This window comes from Penicillium crustosum (assembly GCF_028827405.1).
Source record: "Penicillium crustosum strain IBT 35664 chromosome Unknown utg000002l_segment0_segment0, whole genome shotgun sequence".
NCBI lineage: Eukaryota > Fungi > Ascomycota > Eurotiomycetes > Eurotiales > Aspergillaceae > Penicillium > Penicillium crustosum.
This window is the reverse complement of record NW_026623123.1, coordinates 2584695-2605248: the sequence shown is the minus strand read 5'-3', so window position 1 is coordinate 2605248 and position 20554 is coordinate 2584695. Positions and strand designations below refer to the sequence as shown.

Genomic DNA, 20554 nt, shown 5'->3' with positions numbered 1-20554 from the left:
GCCTCGCTCTCAGATGATTCAAACACAGGATGGATACCTTCGAGTACAATCCCAACCCTGGCCGTGTCGTCTTCGGCAGCGGCACGCTGCAAAAGCTCCCCGATGAGGTCTCCCGCCTGCAGGTGAAGGCCCCGCTGGTGCTCTCGACACCTCAGCAGGTTAGCCAAGCCGAGAGAGTAAAGAATGTGCTCAAGGGTCAAATCGCCGGTATTTTCAGCGAGGCGACCATGCATACTCCCACGAATGTCACAGACAGGGCTCTTGAGTATGCCACGGCCCAGGGAGCCGACTCTGTTGTTTCTATTGGAGGCGGAAGCACTATCGGTCTCGGCAAGGCGATCAGCATTCGCACTGGACTGCCGCATATCTGTATTCCGACTACATATGCTGGTAGCGAAATGACCCCAATCCTCGGCGAGACTGCCGATGGATTGAAGAAGACTCGCTCGGACCCCAAGATATTGCCTGGCACGGTTATTTACGATGTGGACCTCACAATGACCTTGCCGGCGGCTATGAGTGCTACTAGCGGTGTCAATGCCATTGCGCATGCTGGTAAATACATCTGATTAATTCGCGTCAACTTCCTATGCACGAATCTAATGCGTTCTGGATAGTCGAGGCCCTTTACGCGCGCAATACTAACCCGATCATCAACATGATGGCACTCGAGGGTATACGGGCACTTGCATCCTCTCTTTCCGAGATTGTCGAGAACCCGTCTTCTCAATCAGCACGATCTAGAGCCTTGTATGGTGCCTGGCTCTGTGGGACCTGTTTAGGTAGCGTGGGCATGTCGATCCACCACAAGCTGTGCCACACACTTGGCGGCAGCTTCAATCTCCCTCACGCCGAAACCCATACCGCTGTCCTACCTCATGCTATCTCCTACAATGCACCTAGCATACCTGAAGCTATGAAGCAGTTGGCCGACGCTCTGCCAGATAGCAATGGTGACGCGATCCACGGTTTGAACGTTCTCTTGACTAAGCTCAAGGTCAAGCGCGGCGTGAAGGATTTCGGCATGAAGGAAGAAGACATAGATAAAGCCGCTGATATTGCGCTATCCAATGCTTACTGGAATCCTCGCCCGATTGAACGCACGCCGATCCGCGAATTGCTTCGCAGGGTTTGGGCGGGAGAGCCAGCACGAGCGGACTTGTAGATATCCTTTGCCTTTTTATGTCGACATGATGAAATGCGTAACTAGCTCTTGTGTCTGGTGAATTATTCGAGTATGTTTTCACCTAAATGTGATTATCAGCAAGTTGGTTTGCTCTGCCAATGGGCTCTGTTGTATTTTCCAGTTATCCATGGCGGGGTGAAGTGGGGTGAACTTTTTTTTCTTCTCCAAAAACTTTCAGCAATTTCTCGTTCTTGGCTCAGCACCACACTTGCCCCTCTATCTTACAAAATGGGGTCTGAAATGAAGTCAGCCCCTGTGCTGTCGACTGCTGATGATCGTATTCTCGAAGAAACTACTCCAGTGGCCACGCGAGATCCAACGGCTCCAGTGTCAGACGATGAACTTTCCATTACCTACGATATCGAGCGCACATTGAAGGACATTCGCCAAGCACGGTATAAGCGCATTGCTCTCCAGTTTCCAGATGATATGCTTCCTGATGCCCCGCGAGTATTTCAGTTGCTCAGCCGGGGCCTGGAACGCGAGGAACTCGGCACCAATGGCACACAGCCCTCGAACCAGACCGATGCTACCCTCGCCCACTCGATAAATGAGCTCCAGGTGGAGGATAAAAAGGAACAATACCCGCCTCGCTTGACAATTTTAGCCGATACATCTTACGGTACCTGTTGCGTCGACGAAGTGGCCGCGGAACATGTGGACGCAGATGTGGTTGTGCATTACGGGAGGTCCTGTCTGTCACCGACAGCTCGGCTACCCGTGATCCATGTATTCACGCATAAGAATCTGCCTCTTGAGCCTGTGGTACGGGCGTTCAAGGCGACTTATCTTGACCTAACGACGAAGGTTATTATCGCAGCCGATGTTACCTACGCAGACCACGTTCCTACGGTATATACTCGCCTGGTGGAAGAGGGATATAGCAACATATATGCAACGGAGGTTGTTCATGAGCCTTCCTCGTCGATCCCCAATCGCACAGTCCCAGAGTCGGTTCAAGAGGCACCTGAGACGCTGGCCGATTGGCAACTGTTTCACATCTCTGATCCACCAACCGCTCTCATGATGACACTTGCGTCTCGTGTTGCCGCGATCCATATTTATCCCACCAATGACCTGTCCAATGAGAATGTCAAGCCATTGCCTGCTTCCACTGCTGCAGTTTTGCGACGCCGTTATGGTACTCTTGCCTCTCTAACGACCGTGCCTATTTGGGGTATTCTTATCAACACTTTGAGTGTCAAGAACTACCTGCATATCGTGGAACATGTCAAGGAGCGGATTGCCCAAGCAGGCAAGAAGAGCTACATGTTCGTGGTTGGTAAATTGAATGCTGCCAAGGTAGCCAATTTCAGTGAAATTGGTGGTTGGGTTGTCATTGGCTGCTGGGAGAGCTCTTTGGTGGATAGCAAGGATTTCTGGAAGCCAGTCATCACTCCCTTCGAATTAGAGCTGGCTTTGAAAGACGACTCAGACCGGGTGTGGACAGGAGCTTGGCAGAGTGATTTCCAGGCAGTCCTTGACGCACCACCTCAGGAGGTCAACGGAGATGGGGATGGCCAGGGAACATCCAATAGCGCAACCGTGTCCGATGAGGACGACATGTCAGAACCCGAGTCGGCGCCGCCCGAGTTTGATTTCCGCACCGGTCGATACGTCTCACATTCCCGTCCCATGCGGGATCCCGCGCCGCGCGCTTCCCAGGTCGATGGATCATCTACCAGCGGGCCATCTGCTGCTAGGGCACTGGCGCGACGAACTAAGGGTGACTTGGCTATGATCGGCAATGCCGTCTCACCAGGAGCAGAATACTTGCGATCGCAACGGACATGGAAGGGTCTGGGTAGTGACTTTGATATTCGATATGATGAGGAAGATTCGGAGGATAGTACCCTGGTCAAGGAAGGGCGCAAGGGTATTGCGAGGGGCTACACTGTAGGTGATGCAACCGACAAACATTAGTCCACATGGCCTAGCATAGAAACCATTTGCAATAGACGCAGCGATCAATGCATTTTATTTTCCTTTTCATAATGAAATCCGATAACTACGCAGATCATCAAAATCCGGGGGTTTGATGGCCATCACATGACGCTCGTCTCTCCTCACGGGCGCATCCGGATATCACCTTGTCTTTGCTCAGCTTTTGCATCTCCTTCTCCCACTGTTTTTTTGCTCCCTTTCATTACTTCAGAGTGATAGGGGCATAAGTAATACTTCTCTCTTTCTTTGCTCTTCCCTCTCTTTGGGAATTCGCCTTTTCCCCTCATTTTTATACCCCTCCCTTTCTCCCTTCCCCTTCTGATACCCCAATTCGTCAGCCCTTGCGACCCCATCTTTTCAATTATCGACTGTTTACCTTTAATGGCCTTGCATGGTGGCTTACCTCAGGGTGTGCTTGCCCCCTCGATTGTATCTTCAAGTTGTCTTATCATGTGCCGCGTCTCTACCCGCCGAGCTCGCGACCTCGCGCTACTTCGATATTCGATCTAAGGACTGGCATCTTTTCCTCACCCAGGACCGATGATGAATCAAGGTCTTGACACCATGGCTTGGGGGGACGTCGCTGGTGAGGACCCAGCATCGCACCTGACGGTGCTTGAAAATGCCTTGCAACACCCCGTTACCTCAGAGGAACGAATCTTGTCCACCTTTGAGCGAGTGATAACAACAAATGCACCCATATTCGAGTCTCTTTTACTTCAGATCCCAACCGACACAATCATAAAGCTGTATCACACTTCAAGTTACCTCCGTACGTTCCTTCGATCATACCCGACCGCATGGAAGTCACTCTCGTTTCGCCTACAATTTCCTTCGACCACTCTACCCAATACTCAAATCAATGACCCAAGCGGCCCTGACACAGCCCCGGCCCGTCAGTCCCGACCCTACGCCCTAGACATGTTCCTGATGAATGTTGTGATACCATTCAGTAGGTGCTTGAAAAGCCTAGAACTGGATAACACGGCCATTTCAGGAGAGAACCTGACCTCAACCGTGTTGCATTCACGCCGGGAGACGCTGGTTCATCTGTCTGTTCGGGGCTGCAAGAACGTATCTTTGAAATATCATATTGTTCCTTTCTTGACTATGTTCGCGCTGCAATGTGACATTGACATGGGGGATAATACCGGCAGCGCTCCCGGGATGCAACGGCTCGCGCTCAAGAGTATCTACGCCTACCGATGCCGTCATCATCGAAGACGCCCTTATTTATCATCTTCACTGATGCGGAAGGACGCTGACGCGGAGTCGACCCATGAACTTGTCAATATCTGCCACAAGCTGGGCATCTGGACTGATACCGCTTGGTGCACCACACCTGCCGGTAGATGTGCTCGCAGAGCCGGCTACGTCAAATCGAGGTTCCCCCATGGGGCAGGGTCGCCGGAAGTCTGGGTAGTCTTTGATCGACTCTGGAGATCTAAAAATTGGATCGGTCCAACCGACTCCGAGACCCCCCAGCCGCACGTATACGATGGAAAGCTGTGGGAGAATCGTGACACTGGATTCTATGGTGAGGCATTAGGAACTGGTGAGGGTATCGATTGGGGTGAAGGGAAAATGATACCTGCCCATCTGCGCCGGAGTCACACTCAATTTGTCGACAAAATCCGCTGTGACAACTGCCTCGAAGATATCTCAGAACGATGTGAACATTGCAGTGTCCTTATGCACTGTGTCGGATGTCGTAAAACACTATGTGCGAGCTGCGCCCACGAACGGCCGTATCTTCACAGAAGTACACCATCTTCGTCTGAAAAAACCCAGAATGCACCAGATTCCTTCTGGTGGGCACCTGGGGCCACACATTCTCCGGGCTCAATGCAGGATCCCGTGGATATCCTGGCAGATCCCAATCAAGCCCAGGGTACAGGGATGGACCCACCGCCTATCCTCAATTTCCATTGGTGTTGCACCAAACCTGACCTCTCCGGGGGAGGCGGGATTAGCATCGGACCTCGCAATGGTGAAGTGGACCAGGTACGAGCCGTGCCTTTGCCTCGTGGCCAAGGTTGGGAGGACCTAGAGTACACCGTTAGTGAATGGAGCAAGACATTCCCTAAATATGCGTATGGAGATCCGAGCAAGCCGGACTACTCGCTTGAAACAGGTCATTTGGCGATGATGAAGTGGCTGCTAGGTCCTCCCAACCGGGAAGTTTCGCCGTGTCCGCGTAACTTGTGCCAAGGATGTTACGATTCACCACAGTGGAAGGTGCACTGCAAGAGCTGCTCCAAGCCCCTCTGCATTGAGCATGACCTCCGCGGGCTTCGTTTAAGGATTTGCGGCTATCGAGACCTCGAGACAGAAAAGCAAACTATTCAGAATCGATTCGCAGCAAATCTTTCAGCATCCCTCATCTCTAGTCAACTTCCCGAATACGACTTACCATTCAGAACCCAACAGCTTCTCGACTCAACAAACAAAAGCTTCATTGACGATTCACGACAAGATAGCATGGACGAGGAAAATACACCCGAATCACATGTTGGTGATCAATCGGCTCATGTTTCCTTCTTCTCCAACCAACAATCTCGCTCATATTCGGCCCCTGCGTCTGACCATTCTTCCCCTCCCTCATCTTCATCATCCACCTTCTTTGATTCGCCGACATATGAAACCCCAAGATGGCAGGGTTGCCAATCCTTCTTCTGCCCCCCGGCTGATCCTATCACCGGAATCAGGGATGTCAGAGGCGGTATCAGAGACCCGCGTCCTAGGTGCCCCAGCTATCTGCGAGAATGCAAAGGCTGCAAGGTGTATGTATGCGCGGACTGCATATATACCCACCCACCATGCAAATGCTCGTATTGCGAGGAGAACTACTTGTGCCCCAATTGCATGACAGACCGCCCTCGTGACAGTCTGTGCCGCCGTCGCCACGAGGAAAAGGCGCAACGTGATCGCAAATGGAAAAAGGAAATGCAGGCGCTCGAAGCCATCCTGGAGCTCAAAGTGGCTAATGAGCTGGCCGAGTTTGCAGGCGAGTTCTTTGACCTCGTCGAGCGACGCAGTAGTCTGCCTTCGGGGGCTACGGTCCCTTTTGATGACGGCATCGCCGATCTTTTCGAAAGTGACATTGCAGCGGCGGAAACATCCGCCTCGCACTTCGAGCCTGATGACCTCGAGTGGTTCCTCCAGGAGTCTCATTAGCCCGACGCGCTCACCGTCTCCATTTCGGACTCTCGGACTTGCATTGACTATCAAGATATTTTTCCCAGCTTGTTTTTTTTCGATTTTTTTTCTTTTTGTTTTCTTTCCAGTTTCTTCAGCGATTTCATATCCTGGCGTCATAGGGGAATCTATCTACTATGGAATATTTTCGAAGCAATCTACCCCAGGGGGATCAATACCATGGTGTACTAATTCGGCGTTGTACCAAGCGAAATGGATCGGCGCATTGTGTACACCTTTTTTTTGCTTCCACCCGACCCCTCTTCAAACCGGACTAAGGCTGCAGATGGAGGGCATGGGTTACACCATTTACCCGGCAGTTCATCGGGAAGGGCTTACTGCGTTGACGACATAACTGGCCAATGGATGCAGGCACCAGTGCCAGAATTTACGATTTCTTTGTTCTTTTTCTTCTCTTCGTTTCTTTGCCGGAGTGGATGGGCTGATGGGTGGACTGTAGGAATGTGCACTAGTTAAATGGGGATATCCTCAAAAACCAGGTATCATCTTACCACTTGCTATTCTATTTGACTCTTCATCCTTGTGGCCTTACACCAATAATCGTACCTCCCTTGGACTAGGTTCCACATTGAACCCTTGTCTAATCCAAGGTTGTATAAACAATAGCGCCACACCCAGCTCGGACAAACCATACTAGCCAGTCATAATGCACTATGGGCGTTGGAACAATACTTACTCCATGCAGATAACGGACTAGTATAATCTAAGCACATTAAAGTATCGTCATCCGTCAGCTGGTGGGGGAAGAACAAGCATAGCCCCCGATCAAATGAGAGACCCCCACGATCAGATTACCCGAATCTAGCGCCCGAAGAACATCCCACTGCGGTTTCATCATCTGACGTGACCTTGGCCACAGCACCAAAAGTACCAAAACGCCTCAGAACGTGTCGGCCCGTCGATGGGTAGAGGGTTGCGGTCAAGGACAACGGCCATGACACAGCGCTAGTGTGTGCATACCACGTGGATTGTCGAGATGCAACGTCTACCGGCTCTGCACGTCCCGGGGCTCTTATCGGCGGTGAATATGCTATTTGAGCCAATAGGGCCTTGGACCACTCTCGGTAGTGTTGGGCTCTAGTTGGTACATACTCCGGTAGTGTGTACGGGTTTCAAGCGGTCCGTGTGACTCAGCTAGCCTGCCAGCCCTGGAGGGCTGGAGATGTTAGGCGTCTATATACGGAGTATATATATAGATATATTTTTTTCTTCTTCTATTTTTATGTTATGAGATGTGTTTCTGTTGCCTGTTTTTTACCGAGAAAACACGTCGACTGGAAGAACCTTGGAACTGCTGATAGTGGAGTATATACGGGGTTTTCGGCAGTCCGTTATAGATCGCGGTGGAAAGTATCAACTCGGGTGGATCGGACGATCACTGGGAACAATCCAGTTCTACCCGCTTCCCCGGTGCCCCTTTTTCCCTTTTTCTATTTTTTTTATTACTTTCTATTACTTTTTCTTTTTAAATATCCTGATTCTTATTCTTCCATGTGAGACGTATCGAACCATTTTCACCCCTTAAAAGTATCCTAAGATATCCGATCGGCTGGCGCGGATGTAGTTCCACAGCCCCCGATTGGGTGCGGGACAACTTCGGTACGCTGGAAGCCATCCTATTAGCCCTGACAAGACATAACAAGGCATATTTGGAATGATGGAATGGAATATATGGAGTACAGAAATGTAGGGGAAAATAAGTACCATACGCTAGGTCCCGTTATATTCTGACATCATATCACTGTCAATTTGATACTTTTCTCAAGGGGTAAAAAAAAAAAAAATACATACCCAAAGGAGCGCTAACACCTGAACCCGTCACAATTGATCCTCACCAATAAGATACATTAGATATTTGCTATTCCCAGGCTAAGCGGTCCGATGTCCCGTTTGTCGATTTAGGCTCCAGAAGGGAGGCCTAGGAAGATGTCGGTGAACGCGTTCCTCGACCTTTTAGACGCGTGACCGGTCGATTTCCGAAGCAAACATTATTATTATTTTTTTGACAGGGATTTTGTTGGGATTATATATACATATATTTATTTTATTTTAAAGGAAAGGGACAGGGGTTTTATTTTCTAGAAATTTTAATTAAAACCGATTTTTTTTAAAAAAAACCGAATTTCTTAGTTATGTCGTTTGTATAAAGCCTTTTGCTGTCGCACGTCTATTTGACTTTAATCAACTCCCGACTTCAACCCTTTTTGAGCCCCTGAGAACTATATCCCATTCCATTCTCGGACTTTATACCATTCACATTCATCATGGACAAAATCAAGACACCCAAGGAGGACCCTCAAGAGAAGACAGAGTCCCAGCCTATGACTGTTGAAGATTACCAAAAGAAATGGGATCAGATGCTCCAAGACACAGCAAAGCAGATCGACAAAATTCGAGGTGAGTTGATTTTCTGACATATGCAGAAGGAGAGAACTGACAGCTATCATAGAAAATGAACTAGCAAGAAGTTCAAATAATAATCAAACCGAGCAGCGTTGATCTACGCCACATTTTCTTGATTGAAACCGTCTATGCAAGCTGTGGGTTTTATTGAAAAACCTAGCTTCTGGTGTTTTGCGTTTTCTTTTTTTTTTTTTGCTTTTTTTTTTCTTTCTCTCTACGATATGATGAGAGCATTGGGGGCAGGATCAGAGGGTGTTTATTTTTTTGGGGGAGTACATTATACCTGGAAGCTTCAGTCATTCGCTTTTTGTTTACAAGGCAACATGCATGAGAATACAATTTTCCTTATATCCGTCTAGTCAGAGAAGAAGAAAAAAAAAGGAAAGAGAGCCTCAAGTGGGGGGGCAGTTACCTTCTGGGGCTTATTGGTTTATTGGGTTTACGATGGTATACCGACTTGCACTACTGCACTGCCAGACTGCATTGTTAATCACTCCAATCACTCTCCAGATGTCTCATTTTCAGCTGCACGTCATGACCGCTAATGACCCAGTTGTCCAATCATCCTTGTAGGTTGTCCCAAAACGGTAGGAGATATACCCTGACACTCGATGTTAGACCACTCGAGGTCGTCGCTCACAATGCCACCGTGATTGTAAGCGGTGTGCTTCTAGGAGTACTGCTTGCGTTTATTACTTTTCACTTTGGCTGGCTACGCCACCATATCCGTCTGAATGATCGGTTGGTCAACATCCTCTTTCCACTGGGGCCACAAGTCTTTTTCTTTACGTTACCGTTGGGGCTTATTGTGACATTACCTTCTGCCATGCGCTTTTCCGGTATGTATTTCACAGTGGCGTGGTGGTAACTGGTCTGACTTTATTAGTGTTCGTAGCGGAATACGTTACTGCGCTTTGCCAGTCATGGATGTCTTCCGCATTCCCAGCTTCAGAATACAATATCGTTCTCGAGAGCACTGTCAAAATTCCCCCTCAAATGACCGAGACACCCACCCACTTGAGATGTTGAATACAGATAACATTGGAAGGGGTGGACTTTGTGCCTGCAACTGTCACTGTACTCCTATTTCAGATTATGCAGTCAAAACTCCCGAAGAAGCTACGGAGTACAAGACCATTGTAAAGATATCGCGGTGTAGAGGCGATTAGGGTTGGCGGCAAAAGCGTCAATGGAGGAAAAGCCAAGGTCTCCACATCTTTCCTTTTTGGGATTTTGCGCTCCCCTCACTTGGACAACTAATTATTACTCCGGATACCTACAGTATACCTACAGCAATACCTACAATAATACCTACACCGTTTCACCGTTTCACCGTTACACCGTCTACTCAAACATCCCCCCCCTTACTCTATCATTTCTATTTCTGATCTGCCGTCATGTCTGCCGATCTTGATCAAAACCCCTCCCCCGCCGACCTAGCCGAACGCGAGCGCGAGAACAAAGAGCGTAAAGCCCGCGAGGATGCCGAACAAGCTCAGCTCCCTTACAAGTGGACACAGACTATTCGTGATGTGGATGTGACAGCACCAATTCCGAGTAATCTCAAGGGCCGCGACTTGGATGTGCTGTTGACCAAGAACAAAATCCGTGTCGCGATCAAGGGTCAAGAACCCCTCATCGAGGTATGTGTCAACTGTGTCTCCACCCGGAGAATTACACCGGACACTCTAAATCAACACATCAACTCAAAAGGCAGTTTGCTAATTACCTCCATTTTCCTATTCAGGGTGACCTCCCCCACCCGATCCTCGTTGATGAATCCTCTTGGACCCTCGAGACTACCCCCACCCCGCCCGGAAAGGAAATCAATATCCACCTCGATAAGGTGAACAAGGTCGAATGGTGGCCCCATGTCGTGACCACTGCTCCCAAAATCGATGTCACCAAGATTACGCCCGAGAACTCCAGTCTGGGCGATCTGGACGGCCAGACTCGCGCCATGGTCGAGAAGATGATGTATGATCAACGGCAGAAGGAGATGGGTGGTCCTAGTAGTGACGAGCAGCGGAAGATGGATTTGCTGAAGAAGTTCCAGGCTGAGCATCCCGGTAAGTTGTTATCGTCCCTGTCATCTCTTGCTGGTCACTTCGATCCCCGGAGACGACATCGGGAGTGCATTCTTGCGTTTGAATATGTTGCTAACCTGCGCTCTTGCAGAGATGGATTTCTCTAATGCCAAGATGGGCTAAACCCAAGATTAGTATTCAACGATACCTAGCCGCTTTGTTCCCTACGCAAAAGTTATTATCAATGTATGAAGTATGAGCTATGCGCATGGATGATCTTCGATGAATGATGAATTGCATGGCGTTTCTCGAATCCAATTCCCAACACTTGGTATGGGTCTACAGTTTATATATTCTTGACAGTAGATGTCTTTTAGTCAGATTCCTGGTCAACTTCTCGTTTATTCTCTAGTCATTCTGCCAACGTTTGACACTTGGGAATACGAGAATTACCATATCGGGAATAGCGCCCGGGCGTTCTAGTCGATCTTCCCTTCGCCTCCGTATTCTCCGTCGCCACTTGGCATCTCACTCTATTTGGACAAACTAAGTGATCAGGCTGATTAGAACAAGCCGCAGTTCCACACACTTGAGCCTCCACTTATCGCCTTGCGCCCGATTTGGATATCAGCCGCAGGGCTATATCAAAACCCAATATCTTGATACTTGAAGCGCTGGATTATTCGTATAATTTTCAGCGTACATCTGATTTAATAGACCATCGCCAAATAACCCACTGGTCAAATTTATACTCCAAAAAACAAAAACAAAAAGACAATGGATGATGTGCAGTCTAAACCCCAAACCCGGCCACGCTCGTCTAGGCACGTGCAGGGACAGAATATGGTCTTTCGAATCCCAAACTACAAATCAAAGACTTCACTAGACTGCGGGTCCGAACAGTCTGAGCAGGTCTATCATTCCCGCCGGTCTCATCGGAAATCCCGGGCCGGCTGTGTGAACTGTAAGCAACGAAGAGTCAAGGTATTTCCGACGCCCCCATTATCAACTACCAGCTGATAATGATCGATCAAGTGTGATGAAGCAAAACCACATTGTCTGCGATGTCAAAAACATGGCATCGAGTGTGACTACTCGAGCCAGCCAGCCCGACCTCAAAAGACCAACAACATCGTTTCCCAATTCATCGACACCAACCCTGACTTGATTTCGATTGATTCTCTAGCCCCTTCAATGTCCCTAATGATGGTTGCAGACAAGTTGACCGAATTGCTGCATCCACCATCTGCAAATGGTACCAAACTGTCAAAATTAACCCTAGAAGCATTGCATCATTTCCACAAGGGCCCAGCCTTTGCAACCGAAAGCCAAACACCCGTTCGAATCGTAATGGGTAAAATGGTCCAACTTGCCTTTGAAGTAAGCCTATTCATACTTCATCTATACTCACCACCATAGCCATACCCCCAAACAAACCTTACACACAGCCCTATAGCCTCCCTAATGCAACATGCAACATCAAAACTAACCTCAGACCACCACAGACCCCCTTCCTCATGCACGCCATAATAGGAGCAGCAACAACCCACCTCTGCACCCTCCTCCCCGAAAACAAAGACTACCGCCTCGCAGAAGCCTACCACTGGCAACAAACAATAAACCAATACTCAATAGAAGTCTCGAAAAAAATAACCTATTCAAACATGGACAAACTCTACTCTGCCTGTCTAATGATCAGCATGCACTCCTTCTACCAAGAAACCTTCAGTCCACGCACCTCCTTCGTCTTCACAAAAGACCCAACATCCCTAACCTGGCTCCGCCTCCAAACCGGTCTCCGCTACCTCCTCGAACGTACAACCCCCTGGCTCCCGCAGAGCATGTGGTGGACAGTATTCATGGAATCGCGGGATCCATCCCTAGACTACGAAGATAAGCGTCCCGGCCGCGTGGATCTTGATCCGGATTTGGCGGATCTTTGTGGGATTGGAGATCAGACGACTGTTGAGGAGAATCCGTATTTGTGGCCTTTGAGGATGCTTATGGCATTGTTGCCGTTTGAGAGGGTTACGGGTAGTTCGAAGTTTTATAATACTTGGATGGGGAGGCTGGAGAATCCGTATTATGAGTGCTTGCTTAGGAAGGAGACGCCGGCGTTGGTTTTGTTGGCTTGGTGGTTGGGACTTATGTGTTATGTTGAGGAGTGGTGGGTTGAGATGAGGGTTCGTTCGGAGTGTACGGCTATCTGTATGTTTTTGGAGGATAGTTGTGATCCGTTGGTTTTGAGGTTGTTGGAGTTTCCGGCGTCATGTTGTGGGTATTTGCTTAGGCATGAGCAGGAAAGGGCCAGGGTTCTTGAGTTGAATTGATGTTGGTTTTGGGTGAAGTTGGTTAATTCGATTTGTCGCGTTGATACCCTGTTTTTGTTGGTTTGCCTGCATGAATGTATGTATCTAGGTGTGTTTTATCGAGGGTTATAGCAATAAAGCTAGATCTGGATCGTCCAATTTGACAAAGTGTCTATAATGCATTCGGTTTATCATAATTGTTACACTATTTATGCCTGCCAGGATGCGAGCGAGAACCAAGGTAACCGAAGATCTCGATACGGTGTTCTCCCTCACCCACGGCAGACGAGTATGTGCAGGTCAATATTAGTATCCAAAGCTATCCAAGAGTAAATCTCTTTTGCCCAATTCCCAGTCGTGTAAACATACCATCAGCATCCATAAATGATGTCGTCGCGTCATGTGCAATAAACCAGTACGATAATAAAAGAAATAAGCAGAATGGAGAGCGATGAAGCAATGATGTAAAAAAAAAAAGTAAAAGAAATCCACGACGGGCGATTCCAGATCTGCCCAGACCAAAAGATCGACGTGGGAAAATATTAAACAGGCAGCTGATAAGCAAAAAGGCAGCAAGCAAACGTTCTTTCCGTAATCATTAAACGAGGTTGTATCACCGGCTCTCCCAGGAGACTCGTCGGTGACGGCGAATAGACCGGTCATCCTCCTCAGAGTATGTAGGTCCAGTCCGGGAGCCGTCCATACGAGCGGCAGGCGGCGGATTAATGATGACCGCCATAGCGGACGAGATGGACATGGACCGAGAACGACTCAGCATTGCAGAGTGACGAGGAGAGTATGGCGGTGGTGGGGTGTCCCTCGTTGCGGTGGAGGTATTGCCGTAGCTGCTGGGAAAGGAAATGGCCGATGAACTATCGGAGGTGAGATCTTCGTCGTAACGACTGGCGTTTTTTTCGTCATGGGGGTAGGAGTTCTGAGACTCGGAGGAAATAGCTGGGTCACGCATATGGGCTTCTAGAGTCTTCTCGTGGAGGCTCATTGGACGGGCTGTGTACTGCGGGAGAGGGACCACGCTGGAATAGCCCCCATCCTCCGAGTCAGAGGGTGGGGGTCCGTGCCCATGGCCCCCGGTTGGGGGTGCTGAACGAATAAATTCGCCTTCTTCAGAGAGGGTAAACTGTCCTGTCTGGATGCCGTTGGGATTGGATCTTTGGATCATCATCTCTGGGGATGAATGGGACTGCGGGGATTTCTCGTCTTGGGTGAAGCACCCGCAGAGTGCCGAGAGGAACGACATGACTCAATGAGGTAGTTGTCTATTTTCTAATTGACAGTGTTGAAGCCAATAGTAATATGATTATGGCGAGAGGAAGTTGGTCCGTGAGATCTGTAATAAGAAACAGTTCCAGCCAAGAACTATCGTATGAGCAGTGCCGTTGAGCCTCAAACGCTGATCGTGGGCTGAACCCCACTTGCGTTTATAAACCCCGGACCTGAACCGGACAAACAGCGAGAATATGAATCAAATATGAATCTCTCGATAGACATGCTCATACAGAGAGAGAAAAGAAGAAGATGAGGGGTGAAAAAAAGGCCAGATGAAAGCTGACTCGGACAAGGCACCCGCAGGCATCCAAATTTCCGGAAACTCTAATTGGCTCGCGATACGACAGTATAGATGCCTGAGGCACTAAAATTGGAATCCTTCAAGGTTGGACCTCGGGAAGAATCGCTGGTTACTAAAGGTTATAAAAGGTTATATATAGAAATTTCCTCTTCGCAGTTTATATACTAAGGATCATCTCAAAAAACAACTAAAAAGACATACGACTGACGGGTTAATCGGATTTGCTATAGTATTGGATGTCTTTTCAGATGTATGTGAGGAGGACTTTGTAGTTATGTATATCCTTTGACATGTAAATGGCTTATGAATTGCCTTTTTGAGTTAGTTTTGCCATTTTGGGTTTCGCGCCCTTTGACCAATAAAATATATTAACCAAAATAGAAATAATGTTATCAGAAACATTTACAAATTAGACATAGTAATAAACAATGACATCTGCCCGTGAAACGAAATTGATATAAAAATCAACCCTGAGAGAATTGTTCACCCAAGTTAACTTACAAGGGAGAGGAGGAGGATGATGGGGAACAACTCGACGGCTTCCGAGCCCAGCGCCTCTTCACATCACCTGGTTAGCCAAACTGATTTTAGCCAGTCATTAGGAGTAACCAAGTACTCCAGCGAGCTCCGCGTACGTGCCACACACTCGCGGTAGAGACAGTTATTATCCCACCGCCAGCTACACAGGAGGGTACGGAGCTTTTCCCCCTCGTGCCCGCAGATGACGGCTACGACAGGCGGTCGCTCTGCTGCAATCACAAATACAGTTAGGTCACCCGTATCCATGATGGTGAACAGCCGATGACTCAGTGGAAGGTTTGTGGGCATTCGGTTGCAACCCCCAGCGAAGCGCCGTATCGGGCTGGGAGAAGGTGGACGATGAGGGTGTATAGGTTAGATGATGGTTGCAATTGCCATATATTGCCTTTTCAATCTGTGCTAGGAGTAGATCATATTATTAGTCTCACGTCATGAATGACAAAAGCCACATGAGCGGCCCACTGTTCTTGTAAACATAGAATCAAGAAAGATATGTGCTCGAACAAAGTTTTGTCGGATTGGTCTGTATTGTAAATGTAGGGGTCCAATCAGTGGTATTCAACTCTCTGTATTTCTGTATCGGCTCTTGGTACAATTTATATGGAGCCATGATTACATAACATTAATTACAAAAATGTGTAGGATTAATAAATCCCCCGGTATGCCGGTCGTCATGCTCCGACACACCCCCTCAGCTATCCCAGTATGGGATTGCTGGACTTGTTAGATCGGCATATTGATCTCCATGGTTTAATTGACTAGGCCATTAGATAGCCTATGTCCACCATCCTGAGCATCCTTAGGAAGCTCTCATGCTTCTGGCGAGATAGCATCTTTGTGAGTCCATCTGCGACCATGCTCGCCGTCGGCACCCATCGCACCATTATGCGTCCTTCTCTAACCTCTTGCCGAAGCCAATGATGATGAATATCGACATGCCGAAGCTTCGTTTCGAAGGCAGTGTCCTCACTAGTAAGTAGGCTGATCGTTCTCTCGTTGTCGCAGTCGATCGTCATATTGTGGGAGGGTTCAAAACCGAGGCTTTTTAGTAGTCGACGCCACCATTGAAGTTGCTTCCCTGTCTCTGATAGGCCTAGCAGCTCTGCTTCAGTGGTTGACGTTGTCACGGTGGGTTGCTTGCTCGCTTTCCAGTCAACTGGTCCACCATAAGCTTAACAGATGTAGCCTGCAGAGCTCTTTCGATCTGGGTGATCTCCGTATGAAGCATCGCTTGCGAACTGTATGGAATCGATTCCAGTGCTTACTGCGTCTGCACTATATTCAATAGCTAGGTTCCGGGTAGTATATAGGTAACTGATGACCCGGTCAGCTGCTTGGTAGTGCTGGGGCCCTGGATTCGTCAAGAACTGAGCTAGTCGAGCGGTGGCCTTTGCAGCATCTGGCCTAGTGATAGTGGTGGCATAGCCTGCGGATCCAACCTTCTTTTGATAGAGAAGGATCTCCTTCGGGGTGGCTACGCCTTGGTAAGGCGTCAATTCGTCAACTGGTAGTGGCGTATAGATAGGTGGTCGATCTGTCAAATTGTAGCGGGTAGCAATGCTTGTCATATAGCTATCTTGACATAGCCAGAGCTTCTTCTGCTTCCTATCGCGAATAATTCGGATATTGAGAAACCATAATGCTTCTCCATGATCTGTCAGCTCCCAGTGGGCTTCTAGATCTCGCTCCAATTGCATGGCTCTTGCCTTAGCATTTGCATGGCTAGCAATTAAGATATCATCCATATAGAAGAAGACTATTAGCCCTTCTCCGACGAAGACATAAGGGTCTTCTGGTGCTTGTTGCAGACCTAGTTTTCGGAGTACACTAGCTGCTTCTTGTTGCCAAAGACGTGGCGAGATCCGTAAGCCGTACAATGCTCGACGAAGCTTCCAGCATTTACCTAGGGACTGGAACCCTTCTGGTATCTGCGTATACGTCGGTTTCTCTTGGCTTAGCTTGCTATTCAGAAATGCAGTGATAGCATCTCGCTGACGGAGGTCTAGGTCAAAGGCAGCGACTAGTGCAAAGATCATTCTTGCTGTTCTTGCTGCTAGCGTAGCAGCTCTCTTTTCTTTATAGGTAATCGTCTTAAGATCCCTACGAACACAGATTCGAGCCTTCAATTTCAAAAGGTAACCGTCCTGGTCGAATTTGTATACAAAAACCCATAGTAAGGGAAGGATTTGTATCCCTCGATCCTTTGGCTTTTTAATGACTTCGAATGTCTCTTTTTCAGATAGAGAGTGGATCTCTTTCTTCATTGCTGCGAGAAAACCTTACTGAAAAGGATGATTTATGACATCCTTCTAGTACTTGGGTGGTGGTGGGAGATCATCTCGATAGCGGCGAGCGTTTGGTTTCTCGGCGTATAGACCAGCTGCAAATGCATGTAGTAGAGCCGGTAGCTCTTCTTCGTCAATACCCTGTACTATAGTGGTTGTATATACAAAATCGTCATCTTGTTTTGCTTTGCGTATTCGACGTCCACTTAGTATGTTGCTGGTATCTATATTGCTGGAGATCTCTCTGCTTAGTGCTAGCAGTTCTGCCTGGAGCTGTCTTTCTAGCTCATTTTCCACCTCTCTATTGGGTTCTTCATTAGGTTCTCCATTAGCTTCTTCATTGGCTTCTTCATAGGCTTCTTCATGGGCCTGATCTTCACTGAGCAGTTGATCATCTAGATCATGCGTATCCACCCCCTAATCAGGGCCAGTTTCCACCCCTTGCTGTAAGCCAGTTTCTTCATTTGGTGGGGTTAATGGTGATGGATCTTGATCCTTCTGTATATCCTAGATCTTACCGGCTTCTTTTCTGACCGAGGTCAGAAGTATAGGTGGTAGGCTTATTGGGGTAGGCATTAATGCCTGCCTGCTTACCCCCTGAAGTGGGGTGATCTCTCGGTAGTCAACCTCACTTAGCTGAATATCTTATGAAGTATCTAGTAGAGTATCTGGTAGAGTATCTGGAAGAGCATCTAGAAGAGCATCTGGTAGAGTATCTGGAAGAGCATCTGGTAGAGCATCGTCGGTTTCATCTTATCGGTTTTGATACTCACTTTCCGGCGTACTAGTTGCTTCCTGGCTAGCGATCTGATGGTTGATGATTTGCGCCACTTCGTCGGGCGTAATCTCTTCTGGCTCTCTCACTAATGGTAGTGGAATAGGCTGAGATTTCTTATAGTCCGGCGAGTATTTACGTGCTTCATTAATGACTGCATCTCGTATATACCTCACTTTCCCACTGTGTAGAAACCAGATTTTGTAGATATTAGATGCCAAGTATCCGACTAGGAAGCCGACCTCTGCTCTTAGATTTATCTTATCTGACTGGATCTGCCTCTCAATGCGGCAGTACGCCAAACTTCCATATAATCTAACATTTACTAGATTGATCTTCGGGGCTGTTGGAGCAAATTCTCTTCTTACTTCTTCCTATGGTATTAACCACTTGTTCTCAGAAGCAATGTATATAGGGGTACGGTTCAATAACCACACTGCAGCGCTTACGAATTCAGGCCATAGGTCTTTCGGAAGCTTGCCTTCAAGAGAGAGCATACGCATACGGGTAATGATCATCCCGCCAGATCTCTCGGCATACCCATTCATCTCTGAGTAGCCGGGTGGAGTATAATATATCAAGATACCATCGCTTGTCAAACTGTGCTCCGCTGTTTTGCCTGCTGCAGCTTCATTGTTATAGTGAAATGCCTTGATAGGTAGATTCCACTGATTCCTTACTAGCTGTACGAACTGGTTGATCGCCAGCTGGCATTCAGGCTTCACTTCATGTGTCATTATCCAATGGAATCGTACTCCTTCCATATAGAAATGAGATATCCATCGGTGTCTATTGTATACTAGCGGCAGTTGTATGAGATCAAAGTGGATCCTTCTAAATCGTCCAAAAGTACGTCCTACTAGCCGGCGAGAGATCTGTTTTGGTGCTCTCCCAATATGACAGGTTTGGCATAATGAAGCTTCTTCTTGCTCTGCTTCCTAGAGGACTATACCATCTACCATAGTAGCAAGCTTAGCTACGGCGCGGGGCTCAATATAAGCAAGTCGCCGATGCCAGATGTCAGCCGATACCTTTGATTCCTGCGGCTTTACTAAGGATCTCTGTGTGGCATATGCTTGTTGCGGTAGAACCTCTCCTAGTTCATCGAAAATCCAGAGGTTAAACTGGTCCCATAGATGTACATTGACAACAGGTAGATCCTTTAGATCTCGGATGCAGTTTGTACGTTGACACCAGGTGCCCCCCTTCTTCTTTAGCATCGCGTACGACACTAGATTTGTATGGAAGCTAGGCGAGTAGAGAGCATCACTCAATGTGATTTCCATTCTCCCTTTCTGTGGATGCTTGCCGACTAGTCGAACTTTGCCTCTCCCTAGCACCTACGTAGTACTGTCACCAGTTGTCAAATCTATGACTTCCGGCGTAAAATCAATAAACAGTGCTCTGTTATTGCATACATATGAACTGGACCCAGTATCAAGAATCCATCGATTGCGGAGAGAGAGCTCGCCAGTCTTTGCAGCTGAGAGTGCATGCTTGCCAATCTGTATAGCTTCACTTAGTAGCTTACCTTGGTGCTTGCCCTGGGGCTTGCCCTGAGGCTTGCTCTGAGGCCTGCTCTGAGGCCTGCCCTGTTGCTTACTCTGGTAGGTGGTGGCGAAGCTAACGTGGTTTACAGATTCATAATGCTTTGATTTAGCTTCATTAACAGCTTTGTCGACCTATTGCTTCCACCCTGGATCATTTGCTAGCTTCTTTCTAGCTCTCTCTAGCTTCCCTTCGTCTAGGGTATATCCTTCTGGGCGTATAGCTTCATTCATAAGCCAGCAGTTGGCCACCTTGTGGTGTGGATGACCATTGCCATATGGACATTTTCTCTTCTCGAATGGAAGCTTCTCTTGCTTCGCTTCCGGCTTTGCTTCTCGATGACCTTGCCAGGTTGAAAAAGCACTTTTTGGAGCATTAGTTGAGGTCACAGTTTTGACGCCTATCTCCCGATTCATTGCACGGAATGATTCAAGAAGATCTCGAGTGTCATATTTCTTCTTATCCATAACAATCTCTTGGTATTTTCCTTGCCACCAGATTGGCAGTACCTCTTTAACTGCATATAGGAAGTCTCGATTGGAATCTGCATCGCTAATGCCGAGGCTAATAGCTTGCTCTCTTAGTGAATTCCACTTTTGAAGCCACTGCTCAATATTACCGGTTGGTTTCTGCATGGCAAAGACCTTCCAATTCATACGGATTTCTTCTTCGTACGCCGTTGACCGAGCAAATCTAGTCTTTAGGTATACAAGCCTCTCATACGGAGTAC

At 48.0% G+C, this 20554-nt stretch overlaps 8 protein-coding genes across 8 annotated transcripts; 6 read left to right on the top strand and 2 right to left on the bottom strand.

Annotated features, from left to right (window-relative positions):
* Nucleotides 1-29: 29 nt before the first annotated feature.
* N7487_004492 (maleylacetate reductase) lies at nucleotides 30-1165 on the top strand (the record flags this gene model as incomplete). The annotated part of the gene is made up of 2 exons (XM_056872239.1): nucleotides 30-555; nucleotides 618-1165. The coding sequence occupies 2 exons, from the start codon at nucleotides 30-32 to the stop codon at nucleotides 1163-1165; spliced, it is 1074 nt and encodes a 357-aa protein (XP_056729959.1).
* A 249-nt stretch (nucleotides 1166-1414) lies between these two features.
* On the top strand, nucleotides 1415-3109 carry N7487_004491 (2-(3-amino-3-carboxypropyl)histidine synthase subunit 1/2; the record flags this gene model as incomplete). The annotated part of the gene is made up of 1 exon (XM_056872238.1): nucleotides 1415-3109. One exon carries the CDS (start codon nucleotides 1415-1417, stop codon nucleotides 3107-3109), a length of 1695 nt encoding a protein of 564 aa, XP_056729958.1.
* Nucleotides 3110-3670: 561 nt separating this feature from the next.
* Nucleotides 3671-6307, top strand: N7487_004490 (uncharacterized protein; the record flags this gene model as incomplete). The annotated part of the gene is made up of 1 exon (XM_056872237.1): nucleotides 3671-6307. One exon carries the CDS (start codon nucleotides 3671-3673, stop codon nucleotides 6305-6307), a length of 2637 nt encoding a protein of 878 aa, XP_056729957.1.
* A 2268-nt stretch (nucleotides 6308-8575) lies between these two features.
* On the top strand, nucleotides 8576-8887 carry N7487_004489 (uncharacterized protein). The gene is made up of 2 exons (XM_056872236.1): nucleotides 8576-8746; nucleotides 8799-8887. The coding sequence occupies exons 1-2, from the start codon at nucleotides 8614-8616 to the stop codon at nucleotides 8846-8848; spliced, it is 183 nt and encodes a 60-aa protein (XP_056729956.1). The 5' UTR covers nucleotides 8576-8613; the 3' UTR covers nucleotides 8849-8887.
* A 1226-nt stretch (nucleotides 8888-10113) lies between these two features.
* Nucleotides 10114-10962, top strand: N7487_004488 (NudC domain-containing protein; the record flags this gene model as incomplete). The annotated part of the gene is made up of 3 exons (XM_056872235.1): nucleotides 10114-10395; nucleotides 10500-10821; nucleotides 10931-10962. Exons 1-3 carry the CDS (start codon nucleotides 10150-10152, stop codon nucleotides 10960-10962), a joined length of 600 nt encoding a protein of 199 aa, XP_056729955.1. The 5' UTR covers nucleotides 10114-10149.
* A 594-nt stretch (nucleotides 10963-11556) lies between these two features.
* Nucleotides 11557-13109, top strand: N7487_004487 (Zn(II)2Cys6 transcription factor domain-containing protein; the record flags this gene model as incomplete). Its single annotated transcript, XM_056872234.1, has 3 exons — nucleotides 11557-11763; nucleotides 11815-12159; nucleotides 12285-13109. The coding sequence occupies 3 exons, from the start codon at nucleotides 11557-11559 to the stop codon at nucleotides 13107-13109; spliced, it is 1377 nt and encodes a 458-aa protein (XP_056729954.1).
* A 592-nt stretch (nucleotides 13110-13701) lies between these two features.
* On the bottom strand, nucleotides 13702-14346 carry N7487_004486 (uncharacterized protein; the record flags this gene model as incomplete). The annotated part of the gene is made up of 1 exon (XM_056872233.1): nucleotides 13702-14346. One exon carries the CDS (start codon nucleotides 14344-14346, stop codon nucleotides 13702-13704), a length of 645 nt encoding a protein of 214 aa, XP_056729953.1.
* A 794-nt stretch (nucleotides 14347-15140) lies between these two features.
* N7487_004485 (uncharacterized protein) lies at nucleotides 15141-15462 on the bottom strand (the record flags this gene model as incomplete). Its single annotated transcript, XM_056872232.1, has 3 exons — nucleotides 15141-15146; nucleotides 15178-15233; nucleotides 15312-15462. The coding sequence occupies 3 exons, from the start codon at nucleotides 15460-15462 to the stop codon at nucleotides 15141-15143; spliced, it is 213 nt and encodes a 70-aa protein (XP_056729952.1).
* Nucleotides 15463-20554: the final 5092 nt, after the last annotated feature.